Source organism: Penicillium hordei, assembly GCF_028827395.1.
Source record: "Penicillium hordei strain IBT 12815 chromosome Unknown utg000001l_segment0_segment0, whole genome shotgun sequence".
Classification (NCBI taxonomy): Eukaryota; Fungi; Ascomycota; class Eurotiomycetes; order Eurotiales; family Aspergillaceae; genus Penicillium; species Penicillium hordei.
In genome coordinates, this window is record NW_026623142.1 from 1,580,771 (window position 1) to 1,594,931 (window position 14,161).

The 14,161-nt window shown below is 46.7% G+C and overlaps 5 protein-coding genes across 5 annotated transcripts; 3 read left to right on the plus strand and 2 right to left on the minus strand.

Annotated features, from left to right (window-relative positions):
- Positions 1–3,234: 3,234 nt before the first annotated feature.
- N7537_000588 (uncharacterized protein) lies at positions 3,235–3,621 on the plus strand (the record flags this gene model as incomplete). Its single annotated transcript, XM_056891646.1, has 2 exons — positions 3,235–3,352; positions 3,428–3,621. The coding sequence occupies 2 exons, from the start codon at positions 3,235–3,237 to the stop codon at positions 3,619–3,621; spliced, it is 312 nt and encodes a 103-aa protein (XP_056756641.1).
- A 1,934-nt stretch (positions 3,622–5,555) lies between these two features.
- Positions 5,556–6,913, plus strand: rpt4 (proteasome regulatory particle base subunit RPT4; the record flags this gene model as incomplete). Its single annotated transcript, XM_056891647.1, has 4 exons — positions 5,556–5,763; positions 5,829–6,215; positions 6,277–6,733; positions 6,793–6,913. 4 exons carry the CDS (start codon positions 5,556–5,558, stop codon positions 6,911–6,913), a joined length of 1,173 nt encoding a protein of 390 aa, XP_056756642.1.
- An 865-nt stretch (positions 6,914–7,778) lies between these two features.
- N7537_000590 (glycoside hydrolase family 47 protein) lies at positions 7,779–9,944 on the plus strand (the record flags this gene model as incomplete). Its single annotated transcript, XM_056891648.1, has 3 exons — positions 7,779–8,232; positions 8,288–8,932; positions 8,986–9,944. 3 exons carry the CDS (start codon positions 7,779–7,781, stop codon positions 9,942–9,944), a joined length of 2,058 nt encoding a protein of 685 aa, XP_056756643.1.
- A 453-nt stretch (positions 9,945–10,397) lies between these two features.
- Positions 10,398–10,679, minus strand: N7537_000591 (uncharacterized protein; the record flags this gene model as incomplete). The annotated part of the gene is made up of 1 exon (XM_056891649.1): positions 10,398–10,679. The coding sequence occupies one exon, from the start codon at positions 10,677–10,679 to the stop codon at positions 10,398–10,400; it is 282 nt and encodes a 93-aa protein (XP_056756644.1).
- Positions 10,680–11,715: 1,036 nt separating this feature from the next.
- On the minus strand, positions 11,716–13,038 carry N7537_000592 (M20 family metallopeptidase; the record flags this gene model as incomplete). The annotated part of the gene is made up of 1 exon (XM_056891650.1): positions 11,716–13,038. The coding sequence occupies one exon, from the start codon at positions 13,036–13,038 to the stop codon at positions 11,716–11,718; it is 1,323 nt and encodes a 440-aa protein (XP_056756645.1).
- Positions 13,039–14,161: the final 1,123 nt, after the last annotated feature.

Here is a 14,161-nt window from a genome sequence, read left to right on the forward strand (position 1 = left end):
TCTCGCTATTATCTCTCGATTTTTCGGTAGGTTTTAGGTTAGTATAGTTTATCTCTAGGGGTAGTATTTGTATAAAGCGGTATATCTAGCTTTCGCTAACTACCCGATCTTTTAGGAGATAATTAGCGGTACGCTCTACGATCTCTAGGGTAGGAGAGGTATATATATTATATAGAGGCTATCTAGGATTTTAATACTCGCTCTTATATTAGATTTAATACCTTTCTTTAGCTACTAACGGCGGAATTAGGCTTACGCCTATAAAGACGGTAGCGTAGCTGACTGTACGGAACCCTAAATTCTCGCGCTAACTTAGTAATATTAGGCTTATCACTCTAATAGTAGGCTTCGATAGTATTTAGGATTTGAATCTCAATGTTTTTAATTGCTTTTGATATCGTGGGGTAGTATAAAATAGGTAGGAAATTGATTAGAAGGGGAAAAATTGTAATCTTGTGAAAATTTGTAATCTTATGAAGCCCACCAATGCCGGGTAGGTATTGGTGGGCTTGGCACGGTTACCAAATAGAGCCAGCACACGGGCCCACTTCACGAAGGCACTCCCACAAAAACCAAATACACCAAAGTAGCGAGCGCGGTAAATACTCCATATTCAATAGTTAGCTGAAGCATCTGTCGAACTGATGGGTGGTTATCTACCACTAAGGACAGGGTTATTCATCGAGTACCCATTCTCTCTTTGTCTTTGTATTGTAAACGGGGTATACTCGGAATACCAGCGTCGTAACACGCTGAAATGACTCCCGGGATCTGACAACGCTTCAACAGCGAGATCCAGCTAGAACAACATCAACGAATGTCAAGGGAATCCTTCAATACTAGCACATGCAAGTACCCTACAATCCGATATACCATCTTCAGACTGCTATTCGGGCATTCCCAGGCTTTACCACTGGACTGGCGAACGGGCAAAGACCAACAGTAAAGCGTTCTCTGAAAGTTATGTGCGTAATTCTGTTCGATGGGTATACTTGAGGGTTTCCAGACGGTGAATACCGTTCTGGCTTACTCCAGTGACGGTAAACAGAGAAATTCTTGCCTCTTGGAGATTGAGAGTGGCTTGGATTCCGTGGTCCTCCGCGGTCAGAGACTATGTCCTCTCTTCTCCAGAGCAGAGGAGTGGCTTGATAGGTGTCCTTTAGGTTCCTGTGTGTACAGTATATCATATACCCACCTCCCAGCAGGGTGCGGTTTTACCGAACGTGGATTTGCCCGTCTGAGCTTGCGAATTGGTGGTTGGCAGACGAGCTCCTTCCGCCACCTTGAACTGAGACTTGATTTTACGATGAGGCTAAAAGACATTCAGGGGTAAAGATTTCTTCGACAATCGTTCCGCTATTGATGGAAGGCATATCGCAAGTCGTATTTGTAATAATTCTCAACGCCTGTAATGGTCAAGGGCATCTGCGGCACTGATGGGGGTCTCAAGGCCTCTAGAACTTTGTTGTGCTGAGCGTGAAGAATTAAAACGTGGTTTGCTTACTACGTACACTACATTCTGTGTGCCTTTCATGATCTCGTCTACCTAGTAGACTCTAACACAATGCATGCATGTGCATTTTTAATTTTGGCGCTAGGTATCATATATTTCGGCCTCAGTGGAATGCGATTAAATTATTATGGTGACAGGTGCCGTTGGGTGATGGATCATCATTGGCTGTAAAATTGAGTTGGTCATGCCCTATGCATATTCTTTATCATTCGACCGCGCCCCTTCCTCACGATAAGGGTATGTGCTTCCTCTGTTCTCGAAGTCGTCTCTGAATTGGCCCCTGAACCACCACATTAAAATTTCGAAACCCACTTGTAGCACCTTGCCATGCAGAAAAATGGGCCAATATAGTAGTAAGAGGTTATAAGCCACAATTGGGGACAGGATGGGAGCGGTTCATGTTTTATCCATTGTTTATCAGGTTCCGAGATGTTTCTTTACATTGCAGGTACTACGTTATATTGCACTAATCAGTTGAAGACCTTCAGCATAAGGTCCCAGCTACTTGAGTGTTCAAAATAGTAGTGTGGTACAAGGCGACTGCAATGTCTTCCCGCTTTGAAGAAATACGGGAGAATATACTGGTTCTTTGCCACTTTGATTCCTCGATACCTTTACCCGATGCATTCAACATCTGGACATTGGTCTTCAGTTTTTCAATCCTCGAACAGTCCCGTTGTTCAAGTATTGAATATCTCTTATCTTTACAGCAAAATATCACTGACAAAAAAAAAGTATGCAAGATGTCATTCGCTCAACAAATGTAGCTGACATTCAACATGTTATTACAGCGACGCATTTCAGGTAGAAATGAACTAGCTCAGCAGAAAGGCGATACACTTTAGACTCCAGGAAGTCAATTAAACCTTATTGCAGTCATGAATACTGGTACCATGATTTATAGCGTGCCTGGTATCTGTGTTATGGGGTGACAATCCAGATCGAACTGGCTCTGAGCCAAATAGACCCTTTAGAACAAACATAAAGCACCGAGACATTGATATGGTGGTATCTGCTCATGTAAGGCTAGGATACTTGGTTTTATAGTCAAATACGTTCCGACAAGGACTGTCAACAGAAAGGTATCTTGCTACAGACACCCTCGGCATTTTCCTACGCAGCGCGTCAAACAACAGGGTGGGCAGTTTGTCAAGCTGTTTGTAAGAACAATTTGGGGACGTTGATCACTCTTTGTTTACCAAGCATGATCTAGTATAGTCCGGGAAAGCTATCTTTAAGCAACATTATTGACCACGCTGATGACATAAAAGACAGATATGCTAACTAAAGAAAAAGGAAAACGAAGAGGAACTAGGCTTCATTGCCTTAGTTTACTTTACAGGCCTGTAGTCAGGTTCTGATTGCTGAGTAGTACATATTATTCAACCTGCAGTGCTTGTACTAGAGTCAAGGCTTGATATAGTCTGGCCGGGCCTGCTAAATCCCCTTACATACAGGTTGTGTACCATCCACATAATTTCGGGATATATTATGTAAAAATACTACCTTTTGGTCGGATTGTGATCTTTCATTCCAATGCACCGAATTCATTTTCTGCGAAATGCAACACAACAGAAGCCTTCGAGCTAAGGGGCCATGGGGATGAGAAGGCTTTGGGAGACAAATAGACACCTACATTCACTCCATCACCTTGAGATTGCTTCATCCCTCTGCTACAAAATAACTTCCTACTTTGCTTACTTCATTAAACACCGCACATAATGAAGCTGGTCGCGGCTCTTGTTGTCTACATTTCCTTGATCCCGGGAACCCTCTCTCTGGTAGAACCTTGCAAAGAAAATCTGGTTTACTGCGGCTCAACCCTGGAGCAGTACCATGGTATGTTTTATTTATCTTAAGATTAAAAGACGTTTTTATGCAGTTCTATTGCTAAAATGAAATGCGGCATGAAAGGTTACACTTCGGACGAGATCCGCTCTTATATCAGCAGGTCTTCACTTGGCCAATACATCGCAGATGCATTCGATGAGCCGGAAGATGCACTATTTCGATGCACAGATACTGCTGGGGACCTGCATCTGACAGAATTCTGCTATTCAGGTTGTACTCAGCCTCCAAACGGCGATGTTTGTGCTGCTGAAACTTAGGGTAAATACTATCCTTTATTCAGCTTCTTATTCTTTACCCCATTAAAACTATAAGACAGAGACTTTGAGACCGTTGGGCCTTCATGGCTGATACCGGGGGTGAAATTGGAGGGTGTTTAGTTTTCTTGGGGTTCTAAATTAGGTGTTATTTTGGCTCAGTGGGAATTTCCTATATTGTATGCAAATGCGAAGGCCCTTTCTTTTCAAAACTGCCTGTGTTTAGTAGTTCATATCTTGTGGTAGATGATCTCCTGCTAGTCTGGCTGAGCGACGGGGCCACTCTGCTCGACTGATAGCCCTTGGGATTCCACTGACCGCTGACGCGGCTGGCTATGATAGGTTCTTCGTCGGGCAATGATTCGCTTGCCGTGTAAACATAACATGTCTCGGCATCCGACGGTTAGACTCAGAAAGGGCGAATCAATGCGTCTAGAGTTCCTTATTTCGACTATATATACCAGCATCCCAACACTGCATAATTGAAGTCATCCGTATTCATCACACACAGTATGACGTACCGAAGTCTTTATGTCGCTTTTCCAAGGATCTGCTTGAACAGTGATATGCCAAATGTCGTTCAGGGCGCGGTGAGTTTGACAAAGATATACTTGATGCTAAAGGACAGTCGACGTGGGGAACGTAAAGAGCTCGGCCATTTCCTGGCAAGAGCTACTTGCGCACTATATTTTAGAACACGATTTCAGTGAGAAAATGGTACACGCGCTCGGTTTGACTAACATGCAGCTACAACGACGTCTAGGGCAAATGGTCTTTGTATATGTTGCTCGGGCACGGATAGAAAAAAGCGTGCTTAGGCATCAAATCTGCCTAGCATGCCTAGGGATAACATAGTATAGACCTCTTAATAGTATGAGATTCTGTTAGGATCGCATGGTTTTCATTGGGTAGTAATAATTACTAGCTAAATATAGAATATATTATATCAGCACTAAGGGCTTAGCCTAGGGAAAACTGACGGAAAGCTGGTGTACGAACAATGTATGGTATAAATGACCAATGTTGACAACTCATAACTAAAATGACAAAACCCGCTATTTCAACAATCTGTGCGGACCATGATGACTAACTGTAATATGCACTTTTGTATGGTATGCCTGGTACCCAATGTCACATGATGTTTCCGGTATATTACCTGGTTTCTACCATGTATTCGGACTTAGTATTCGACAGATTAAAAGGATTTTAGTTGCTAGCGCTAGCATCACGGAATAGCTGGGTGAAAAGTGATCTACTTGTCCCGTAACAGATTCGGCTTTTATTTTCGGGCGGTAAGATAAGGATGTCTGTACGGTCACTGAGCGCAGTCGTGAGTACTTAGTGAATAAGACCTGAGTGCTGACTGGGCATACCCTGAGCGCTCACTGAGCAAACCTAAGTGCTCACATGCAATCACCCTGTACTGTGAAATACTCAGTGAGCAGGACCCTGAGCACCCTCATAAAGCGGCGGCACCCCGATCGGGAAATTCCTATCCGCGGCCTAAAATCTAGTACATACAAGTACATATGTAGGCTAAAGCTGAAAAATGAGCCGCTTTCCAAGGTCATCATCGACTTATTCTATACAAGGATAGCAAGGATATTAAGGAAAGCATGGATAGCATGAATAGCATGGATTCAACTCGTCAAACTCAACATACTGTTCCAAGTCTTCTGCCTTAGGTGTCTAGCGATGACCAAGATTATGACATAAGACAGCTCCAAGGTCATGTGATCGTCTCTCATGGACGCCGCACTGGAAGCTGGAAGCTCCCCAGGCAAGGTGCTATCGCCCTTTTCAATCACCATATCCATCCATTTCGCATCCACGACCTTACACGAAAACCTGAATTCATATCTGAATTACAGTTCCCTCTTGGCTACTATCCCCACTCGTCCACACTCGGTGAATCTATCGTTCGTCCGTCCTTCATCATGAGCGACCCGGAGCGCGGCCAGGCGCTCGAGGACTATAAAAAGAGCTTGCTCGAACTACGAGAATGGGAAGCCAAATTGAAAACCCTCCGCTTGGGTATCAAGGATCTCCAAAGAGAGTTTGATGTCTCCGAGGATAACATCAAGGCACTACAAAGTGTTGGTCAGATCATCGGCGAGGTGCTGAAACAGCTCGACGAAGAGCGATGTAAGTATCCGAGGTTCAAGTTTTTTGTTTCAATGATCGCATCAAGAAGCTAATCCGTTTCACAGTCATCGTCAAGGCGTCATCGGGTCCTCGATATGTGGTCGGTTGTCGTTCAAAGGTGGATAAATCCAAGATGAAGCAAGGCACACGTGTGGCCTTGGATATGACAACACTCACCATTATGCGGATGCTTCCTCGTGAGGTTGATCCGATGGTGTACAACATGTCTCTGGAAGATCCAGGGTCCGTCAACTTCGCGGGTATCGGTGGTCTTAACGACCAGATCAGAGAGCTTCGTGAGGTCATCGAACTACCCCTGAAGAACCCAGAACTCTTCCTTAGAGTTGGAATTAAGCCTCCGAAGGGTGTTTTGCTCTACGGTCCTCCCGGTACTGGTAAGACACTGCTTGCACGAGCAGTGGCTAGCTCGATAGAGACCAACTTCTTGAAGGGTATGTTCAACTTCTTATATCATTTACACCTGCAATATTCTAACTAGTCTACTCTCGTTAGTTGTATCCTCGGCCATTGTGGACAAATATATCGGTGAATCCGCTCGACTGATCCGAGAGATGTTCGGATACGCCAAGGAACACGAGCCCTGCATTATTTTCATGGACGAGATCGATGCCATTGGTGGACGACGTTTCTCAGAGGGTACATCAGCAGATCGAGAAATTCAACGGACGCTCATGGAGTTGCTGAACCAGCTGGACGGTTTCGACTACCTCGGAAAGACAAAGATCATCATGGCCACCAACCGACCCGACACACTGGACCCTGCTCTGTTGCGTGCCGGTCGTCTGGACCGCAAGATTGAGATTCCTCTTCCCAATGAGGTTGGTCGTCTGGAGATCTTGAAGATCCACACAAGCACGGTCCAACAGGAAGGTGATATCGACTTTGAGAGTGTGGTCAAGATGAGCGATGGTCTTAACGGTGCTGATCTCCGAAACGTGGTTACTGAAGCGTGAGTGACGACTTCTATCTCATAATATGTTGTAAACTCGCTGACTAACTCTTTATTAGTGGTTTGTTCGCGATCAAGGATTACCGTGACGCTATCAACCAGGATGACTTCAACAAGGCTGTACGGAAGGTGGCAGAGGCGAAGAAATTGGAGGGCAAGCTTGAGTATCAGAAGCTGTAATTGTATTTACCTTGCGGGGCTGTTGGTCCACATCATCTGGTGCACGGTTTAGATCTTTCTGTTAAAGCGCTAATGCTATGCATTTGACCTATTCTTCTATTGTTGATTCAAGTTGGAATCTGTAGACCAGGGGACCATGGAAAGAATAACTTGCTTAATTAACAGTTGAAGAATGCATCTGCTCCAAGGAATTAATGTAAGTACATTGGGTTTGATAGATAGCGCGATGCCCTATTCATGTATTTCTAGACACAGTTACATATGAGGCTGGTTACGCGTACGATGAGATCTGATTTGCGGACCCCTGGTGTTGCCTCTCCACTTCCCCAGCTTCCTTGAACTTGCCCTTGCCACGTTCTCGATTCTCGCGCAAATTTCGTCTCGAATAAGATTGAATGCTTATTGTGATACTTGGCTTTTATCTGCCCTAGCATTGCTCAGGACACGCGGGATAAACTCCGCGCTCCACATCTCCGAAGAGGAATTCTTTACGGACCACCAACCCACCAAACATAACTGCATCGGTGCATGTTGGCTTTTTCGTTTAGAACCGAGAGGCTAGATTGTCTTCGCGATCCAGGCCTGTACATCACAAACACCCTAGCAAAGGGTTATACTTGGGTAAGTGCCTCGGTGTCCTGGTCCGAGGGTGGCTCCTCGCCCTGCAATCAAACCTGACTAACCGTTACATTTGAACAGGAAATACGCTTGAATGAACCTTGAATTAGAATCTTGATCAACACTAAACAAAGGCGAATACTCCGATAGCACCTCAACCTCCTCCTCACTCTCATGTGGCGCATTCGATAATCGCAAGATCGGCAGAGATTCCCCCACGAAACAAGAGACCAAATCAAAGAAAACAATGGCCTACCAGCCATCGCGCAGTCCCTTTGCGCCCGCGCAACAAGACGGCTTTTACGGAAACCCTCGTACTGGGCTGCGTGGATACGGGCTGTCGAACCAGCCCATCCCCCTATCCAATAAAGTGAACGGCTACTTCGAGAAGGACCGCACACTACCTTTATACAAAGATAAGCCATTCTTTTCGCCTCGGCGCACAGGTCCTCGAAGGAGATGGAGGCCGTTTCTGAACGTGCTGGGGGTGTGTACAGTATTATTTGTGTTGTATTATAACTTCTACCTCCGCACATGGTCGGGGCTACAGTCAAATGATAAGGGGGTAGAATTATGGAAATGGGCCCAGACATTAGAAGAGGGGAAAACTTCCGGGGACTTATCTGACTGGACTGCGAGACGAGAGAAAGTGCGGGACGCCTTCATCGTCAGTTGGGAGGGGTATGAGAAGAACGCATGGGGTAGGTCATACAGAAACCTTGTGTACTATATGACAGGGCTGACACCATTATTCAGGATACGATCAGTATCGCCCAGTATCGAACGTTAACCAGGAAGACACGAGCGGCGGATTAGGCTGGATGATAGTCGACTCGCTGGACACACTGATGATCATGAATCTGACTTCCAAAGTCCACCGCGCGCGGCAATGGATCTCAACATCGCTGAATTATGACCAGGACCGTGATGTTAACATGTTCGAAACGACTATCCGCATGCTAGGTGGTTTGCTGTCTGCACACTATCTGTCAACCCAATACCCCAATTTGGCACCTCTCAACGACGATGATGTTGGTGCTGCCGGTGAAGACCTGTACATCGAGAAAGCCGCTGACCTCGCTGAGCGGCTACTCGGGGCTTTCGAGTCTCCAAGCGGTATCCCATGGTCGAATGTCAATCTTAACACGTCAGAAGGTGTTGTCGTGCATTTCGATGAGGGTGCTACCTCTATTTCTGAGGCCGGCTCGATACAGCTTGAATTCAAGTATTTGGCCAAGCTGACTGGCGAAGCGGAATATTGGAAGTTGGTTGAAAGAACGATGAAGCTGGTCGACCTGCAAAAGCCGCAGGATGGCCTTGTCCGAACCACCATCCATCCTGATAGTGGTGCATTCAAAGGAGACAGCATTACTCTGGGCAATAAGGCAGATTCTTACTATGGTATGTCGATAATACTCTGTGCTCCGTGGATCTTTTCAGCTGACTCGCTCCAGAATATCTCATTAAGCAATACCTGCAGACCTCAGAACAGGAGCCCGTCTACAAAGAGATGTGGGATGAGGCACTTAGAGGCATCCGCAAGCACCTAGTCTCGTTCACCAAGAACTCTCGCCTGATGGTTATCGGCGAGCGGCCCCAGGGTCTAGACCAGGACCTGTCACCCAGAATGGACCACTTAGTCTGCTTCATGCCCGGAGCAATCGCGCTCGGCGCGACTGGGGGCCATTCCTTGGCCCAAGCCCGAAAGTCCGCGGGTTGGACTCAACAGCGCGAAGAAGATATTCTCATGTCCAGAGAATTGATGAAGACCTGTTGGGCAATGCACCAGGCAACGGCAACCGGCCTCGCAGCCGAAATCTCCCACTTCGTCTTAGATTCGCCCCCCATGATGATGGCAGACAAGTACCCAGATCCAGCGACAAACCCCAACCGCGCATCCAAACCCGAGGCACTGCGCAGCATTTCCAAGCCTATAGAGGCGCAAAGTGATGCGTCCGAGCCCTGGCGCGCGGACATTGACGTCCGCCGCAACGACCGCCACAACCTACAACGCCCGGAAACAATCGAGTCCCTCTTCTATCTCTACCGTATCACCGGCGACGATATCTACCGACAGTGGGGTTGGGAGATCTTCAAGTCTTTCATCAAACACACATCCGTGGTCGAGAAGAAGAGTACATCTCGTATTCCCACATCAACCAGCACAGCACCTGTATTCCGTATCAAGAGCTTTACATCGCTCGGGAACGCGGATGCAGTCCCTCCTTACAAGCGCGATAACATGGAAAGCTATTGGATGGCTGAGACGCTCAAGTATTTCTACTTGTTGTTTTCGGACCGTGATTTCATCTCGCTGGAGGATCACGTTTTCAATACTGAGGCCCATCCATTCCCGCGGTTTAAACCTAGCGGAGATCTTAAGACGGGATGGGAGAGGGCGCCTAGGCAGTAGATTTGCCGGGTAACGCCTTGGTTGATTATGGCTTTCATGTCTCTTATATGTTCTGTCCAGCGCTTTTTTTCGTAATTTTACCTAGATTTGTATTCCAACCTTCTGTACATGACCAATTTTGCCCTTCAGTAAACCGTACTCCTTCAAAGTTGGAGAGCAGCTTAAGTCGATTATCTGAACCCCATAGCCCTGCCAGGGATATGGCAGGGATATGGTAGGGATAGGGTCGGGAATAGAGTCAGTGATTGTACATAATTTTACAACTAGAGTCAGATGCAAAGCGTGTACGTGATCCATAGTGGTTCTCGAAGCTTGGCCAATGTAGAATAACTCATTTTCTGCCTTAACACCCATAGATGATTGCACGCAACTAATTTACACTCGTGGCAACATTGACTCTAGAGTGATATGATCTTCAAATGTAGTCATCAACCTAGTCAAACCTGCTGTCATCTAGGTCTTTCCAAAAAGTTCTAGGCCATCTTCATCCGCCCGTTCATCTACAGTCCTGCCGTTTGGAATACGAGGATCAAGGCCGTCACTCCTCAGCCCTGGCAGTTTGGCATCTTTCTCATGCGCCAGTTGCTCAATTTGGACATTGACATCTATATCCGATTCGTAATCGAGATAGGGAGTACTCCTATCCACGGGTTCTTCGAGCCCGTAAATCCACAGAGAGTCAAGAGTAGACGGGATATAATCAACAAGATTGAAAGACTTCGAGTCAAGCTGCATCTTGCCATCTCATACACCTCGAGCTAGATAGCATAGCGTATAGGCTCCAATACTAAGCTTCTCGAGGCGTGAAAAGTCTTTCAGGGAGACGCGTGTAGGTGTAATTTCCGCGGTAGCTAGCTCCTATAGCTCGTCTGCCTATTGCTCCTTACACTCTTCTTGCTCCTCTTCGGTCATCCTACCTTCTTAGGATTGATATTCCTTATCATACAATTCTTGTAGGGGATGTCTGGCTCTCTATATCTAGATTCAATTCTTCTAGAGTCTGGCGATGTATCCAAAGGGACTTGAGTATCGGAGTCACGTATAATACGGGGTGGCCACCTTTAGGGTATTGACGACTACCGATAGCGGAAGTAAAACATTTCAAGGTCTTCGCGGATTCGATGAAACGGCAAAGATCTGAACTTCGTATTATAGAATGTGTAAAGCTGATCTTGCTACAGTTGGCGGAACGGGGAGAAGGCGGTATATCCTTGGGGGGAAGCACAGAATTTTGGATGGAAGAGTCAGAAATAAACTCGATCATTCCAGTTCCGTACAAGTCCGCACGACCAAGATAACCCCTAAGGGATAGAAATCGTAAAATGGCAAGTAATATATCTAGCCCAGCTTGGAGTACAGCTTCATGGGTCTGCGGTAGCTTCTCTCGGCCAAACTTCAATTGGTGATATTTCTGACGATTTTTCACATCATATAGAGCATGTACTCCACGACTTTGCTGCGACAAGGTCATGATGTCGTGCACCGAAAGTCTGTTGATCACGTTGAGCAGCAATTCACTGGCTAGGTTCCGCAGGGACGGCATTTTTGCCCGTGTAGCAATGCGTCGAATCAAAGCAGTTCGGAACATGCCTAAGTTGAAGAGGAAAGGAGGAAAGGAGGAAAGGAGGCACGAAATACTAAAACTTGATGTCTTGGTGCTAGGGCTGTAGCAGAGATCTGTACGGAGTATCAGTTCACTAGTAGCCGAAATTATATACACACAGCACCAGATAGCACACCCCTATCAAGTCAATATGCAACACACAACCGATTACACGGTTACCTCGTCCTTCTTCTCTCTCTCTAGCGCAGCTTCAATCAACCTCTTATAACCAACCACAGCCTCCTTGATCTGGCGGATGGTCAAGGCCTCATTATCACCATGAGCAACAAAGATGCTGCCAGGCCCATACAAGTAGCGCTTGACATCAGGACCGACAGCCAGATTCGGCACATCAGTACCATAGTTAACAGTAGTAACATCAAACCCATCAACATCAACATCCAAATCCTGTGGCGGATAAGACTCGCCATGCGAAACAAAGTCCACAACAACCTCCGCCTCAGCATCCCGAACCGCCTCCTTAACAGCGCGCTGAACAATCTCACGCGCCTCAGCAGGCGTACCAGCTGCAAGTCTCACAGCAACATCCGCCCACGCCTCAGAAGGAACAACATTCGTAGCAACACCAGCGCGGATAACGCCAATATTCAGCGTCGTCGGCCCGTATTTCGGGGATGCAGGCAGACCGCCCTCTTCGACGGGGATATCACCGAGCACATCGACGCGCGAGAGCGCGGGCAGAATCGCCGAAACGGCGCTCTTGCCCAGCCACGGGTATCCCGAGTGGGCGGCGCTGCCGTGAGCGAGAACCTTGAAGCCGAGCATGCCCTTGTGGCCCGCGACGAGAGCTGCCTCGGTTGGCTCGCCGAAGATGACGGTTTTGAAAGCGCTTTTGGAGTTGAGAGTTGAGTCTGAGAAGACTTTCATGCCGTCGCCGCCGATTTCTTCGCCGACGACGAAGAGAAGACCGAGCTTGGCGTCAGGTTGGGAGTCTAGTGTTTCGAGGGTTGCGAAGATTTGCGCTGCCACGCTGCCCTTTGCATCGACGGAGCCGCGGCCTGCTAGTATGAGACCCTCTGGGTCGAAGGTGGTGGTGGAGTCAGGCTGGTGCACGGAGTATGGGATGAAGGGGGGGACGGTGTCGATATGGCTTGTGAGGAGGATTGAGGGGGGTTGTGTGTAGGATTTTGGAATGGCAAAGATGTTGTAGCGGGTCTTGGTGTCCTCTTGGCCCTTCACTGGGGGCACCTCTTGCTTTACCACGGTGAAGTTCCGGGCCTCGAGGAATTGCGCGAGGAAGAGGCCGACATCATGCTCATTGCCGGAGATTGATTCGATCTTGACCAGGTCTCGGTGAAGTGATAGTAGAGGTGAAGTGCTGATTATATCATCTAGGTCTCCTTGGCTATAGCTGGGGTGAGAGGGCGATGATGGCACGCCCAGGAGCTGTTGCTGCTGGGGTGCGGGGTGCGGAGAAGCCTGCACACCGGACATGATGGCCGCAGCCACGAGATATGAAGAGAACTTCATTGAAAGTTTAAATTATGAATATGTTCCAATGGTGATGTTTTTGTATTCTAAGCAATTGGGTAAGCCCGACACCCAGAAAGTTGAGTATTTTGCGAAGCTTGCAGTAGGTCGGAGGTCCGAAATCGGGAATACCCAATGTATATGGTCACGTGGATGGATATATTGTTGACATCCACATATCCCTGATAGCTAGGATTAGATAGTTATAAAATGGCCTGAATCCTATTGGATACAAATTAGGTCTGTGATGCTTGTTTTATTGCGTGATCGAGTTGGATTGCCCCACTCGATTCATATCAGGCCGGATTTTTTAGATCGATATTTGTCGTCCAGATATGAAGAGGTACATGTCGGGATTCGACTCCAGAGTGTCACAGGGAATTACAGTTGCATGAATATGTATCTGGATGTCGGCGCAATGTCGGCATATCACGGGTATCACGGGTAATACCCACATTTCATTAGCGATATATCTCAGGAACGAGCCAAGAGTGATGAGGCCTTGAAAGAGATAAAGACTACTATAAATTTGGTATCTCATTTGGCGGGAAAGAAGTGCAGACACCTCAATTCTGTTGAGATTGTATATTTCAACCCTTACAAACAGATCAACTGGGATGATTTATGCCGTTAATGATCATCCTCTGTGTATGTATCTATGACCGGTTGACGAACAGTGATGCATCATGTCAGGTTTCCAATTCATATTCCTCAGTATGAATTCACGCAACAAAAGATTTCGGTGTAAAATTGATCTACAGATGATAATACATGGATCGTTTGGTAAGACTATTAGTGTAACCCATTTCCTATGTCGGGCCCACCTATATTGAGACATATACACTCCATACTCACATTCCCAACGTCGTCCGGCACTAATATCCCGAGCATATGGAAAGACTCAATTGTTATGAAGCGGAAATGAAGCATAGTAATGCTCGGCACGCTCTAAGTGGGGTGAAACTAGTGCCATATAAGCAGTGATCTACACGTTCATGCCAGTTACCCCCATAATGTATGACCTACATATATTTTGAAGTCTTATATTGTACAGTATATATCGTTCATAATGAGAATAATGAATAGTACTTTGCCACTCGTTGACCCCCCGAACGCAGATAAT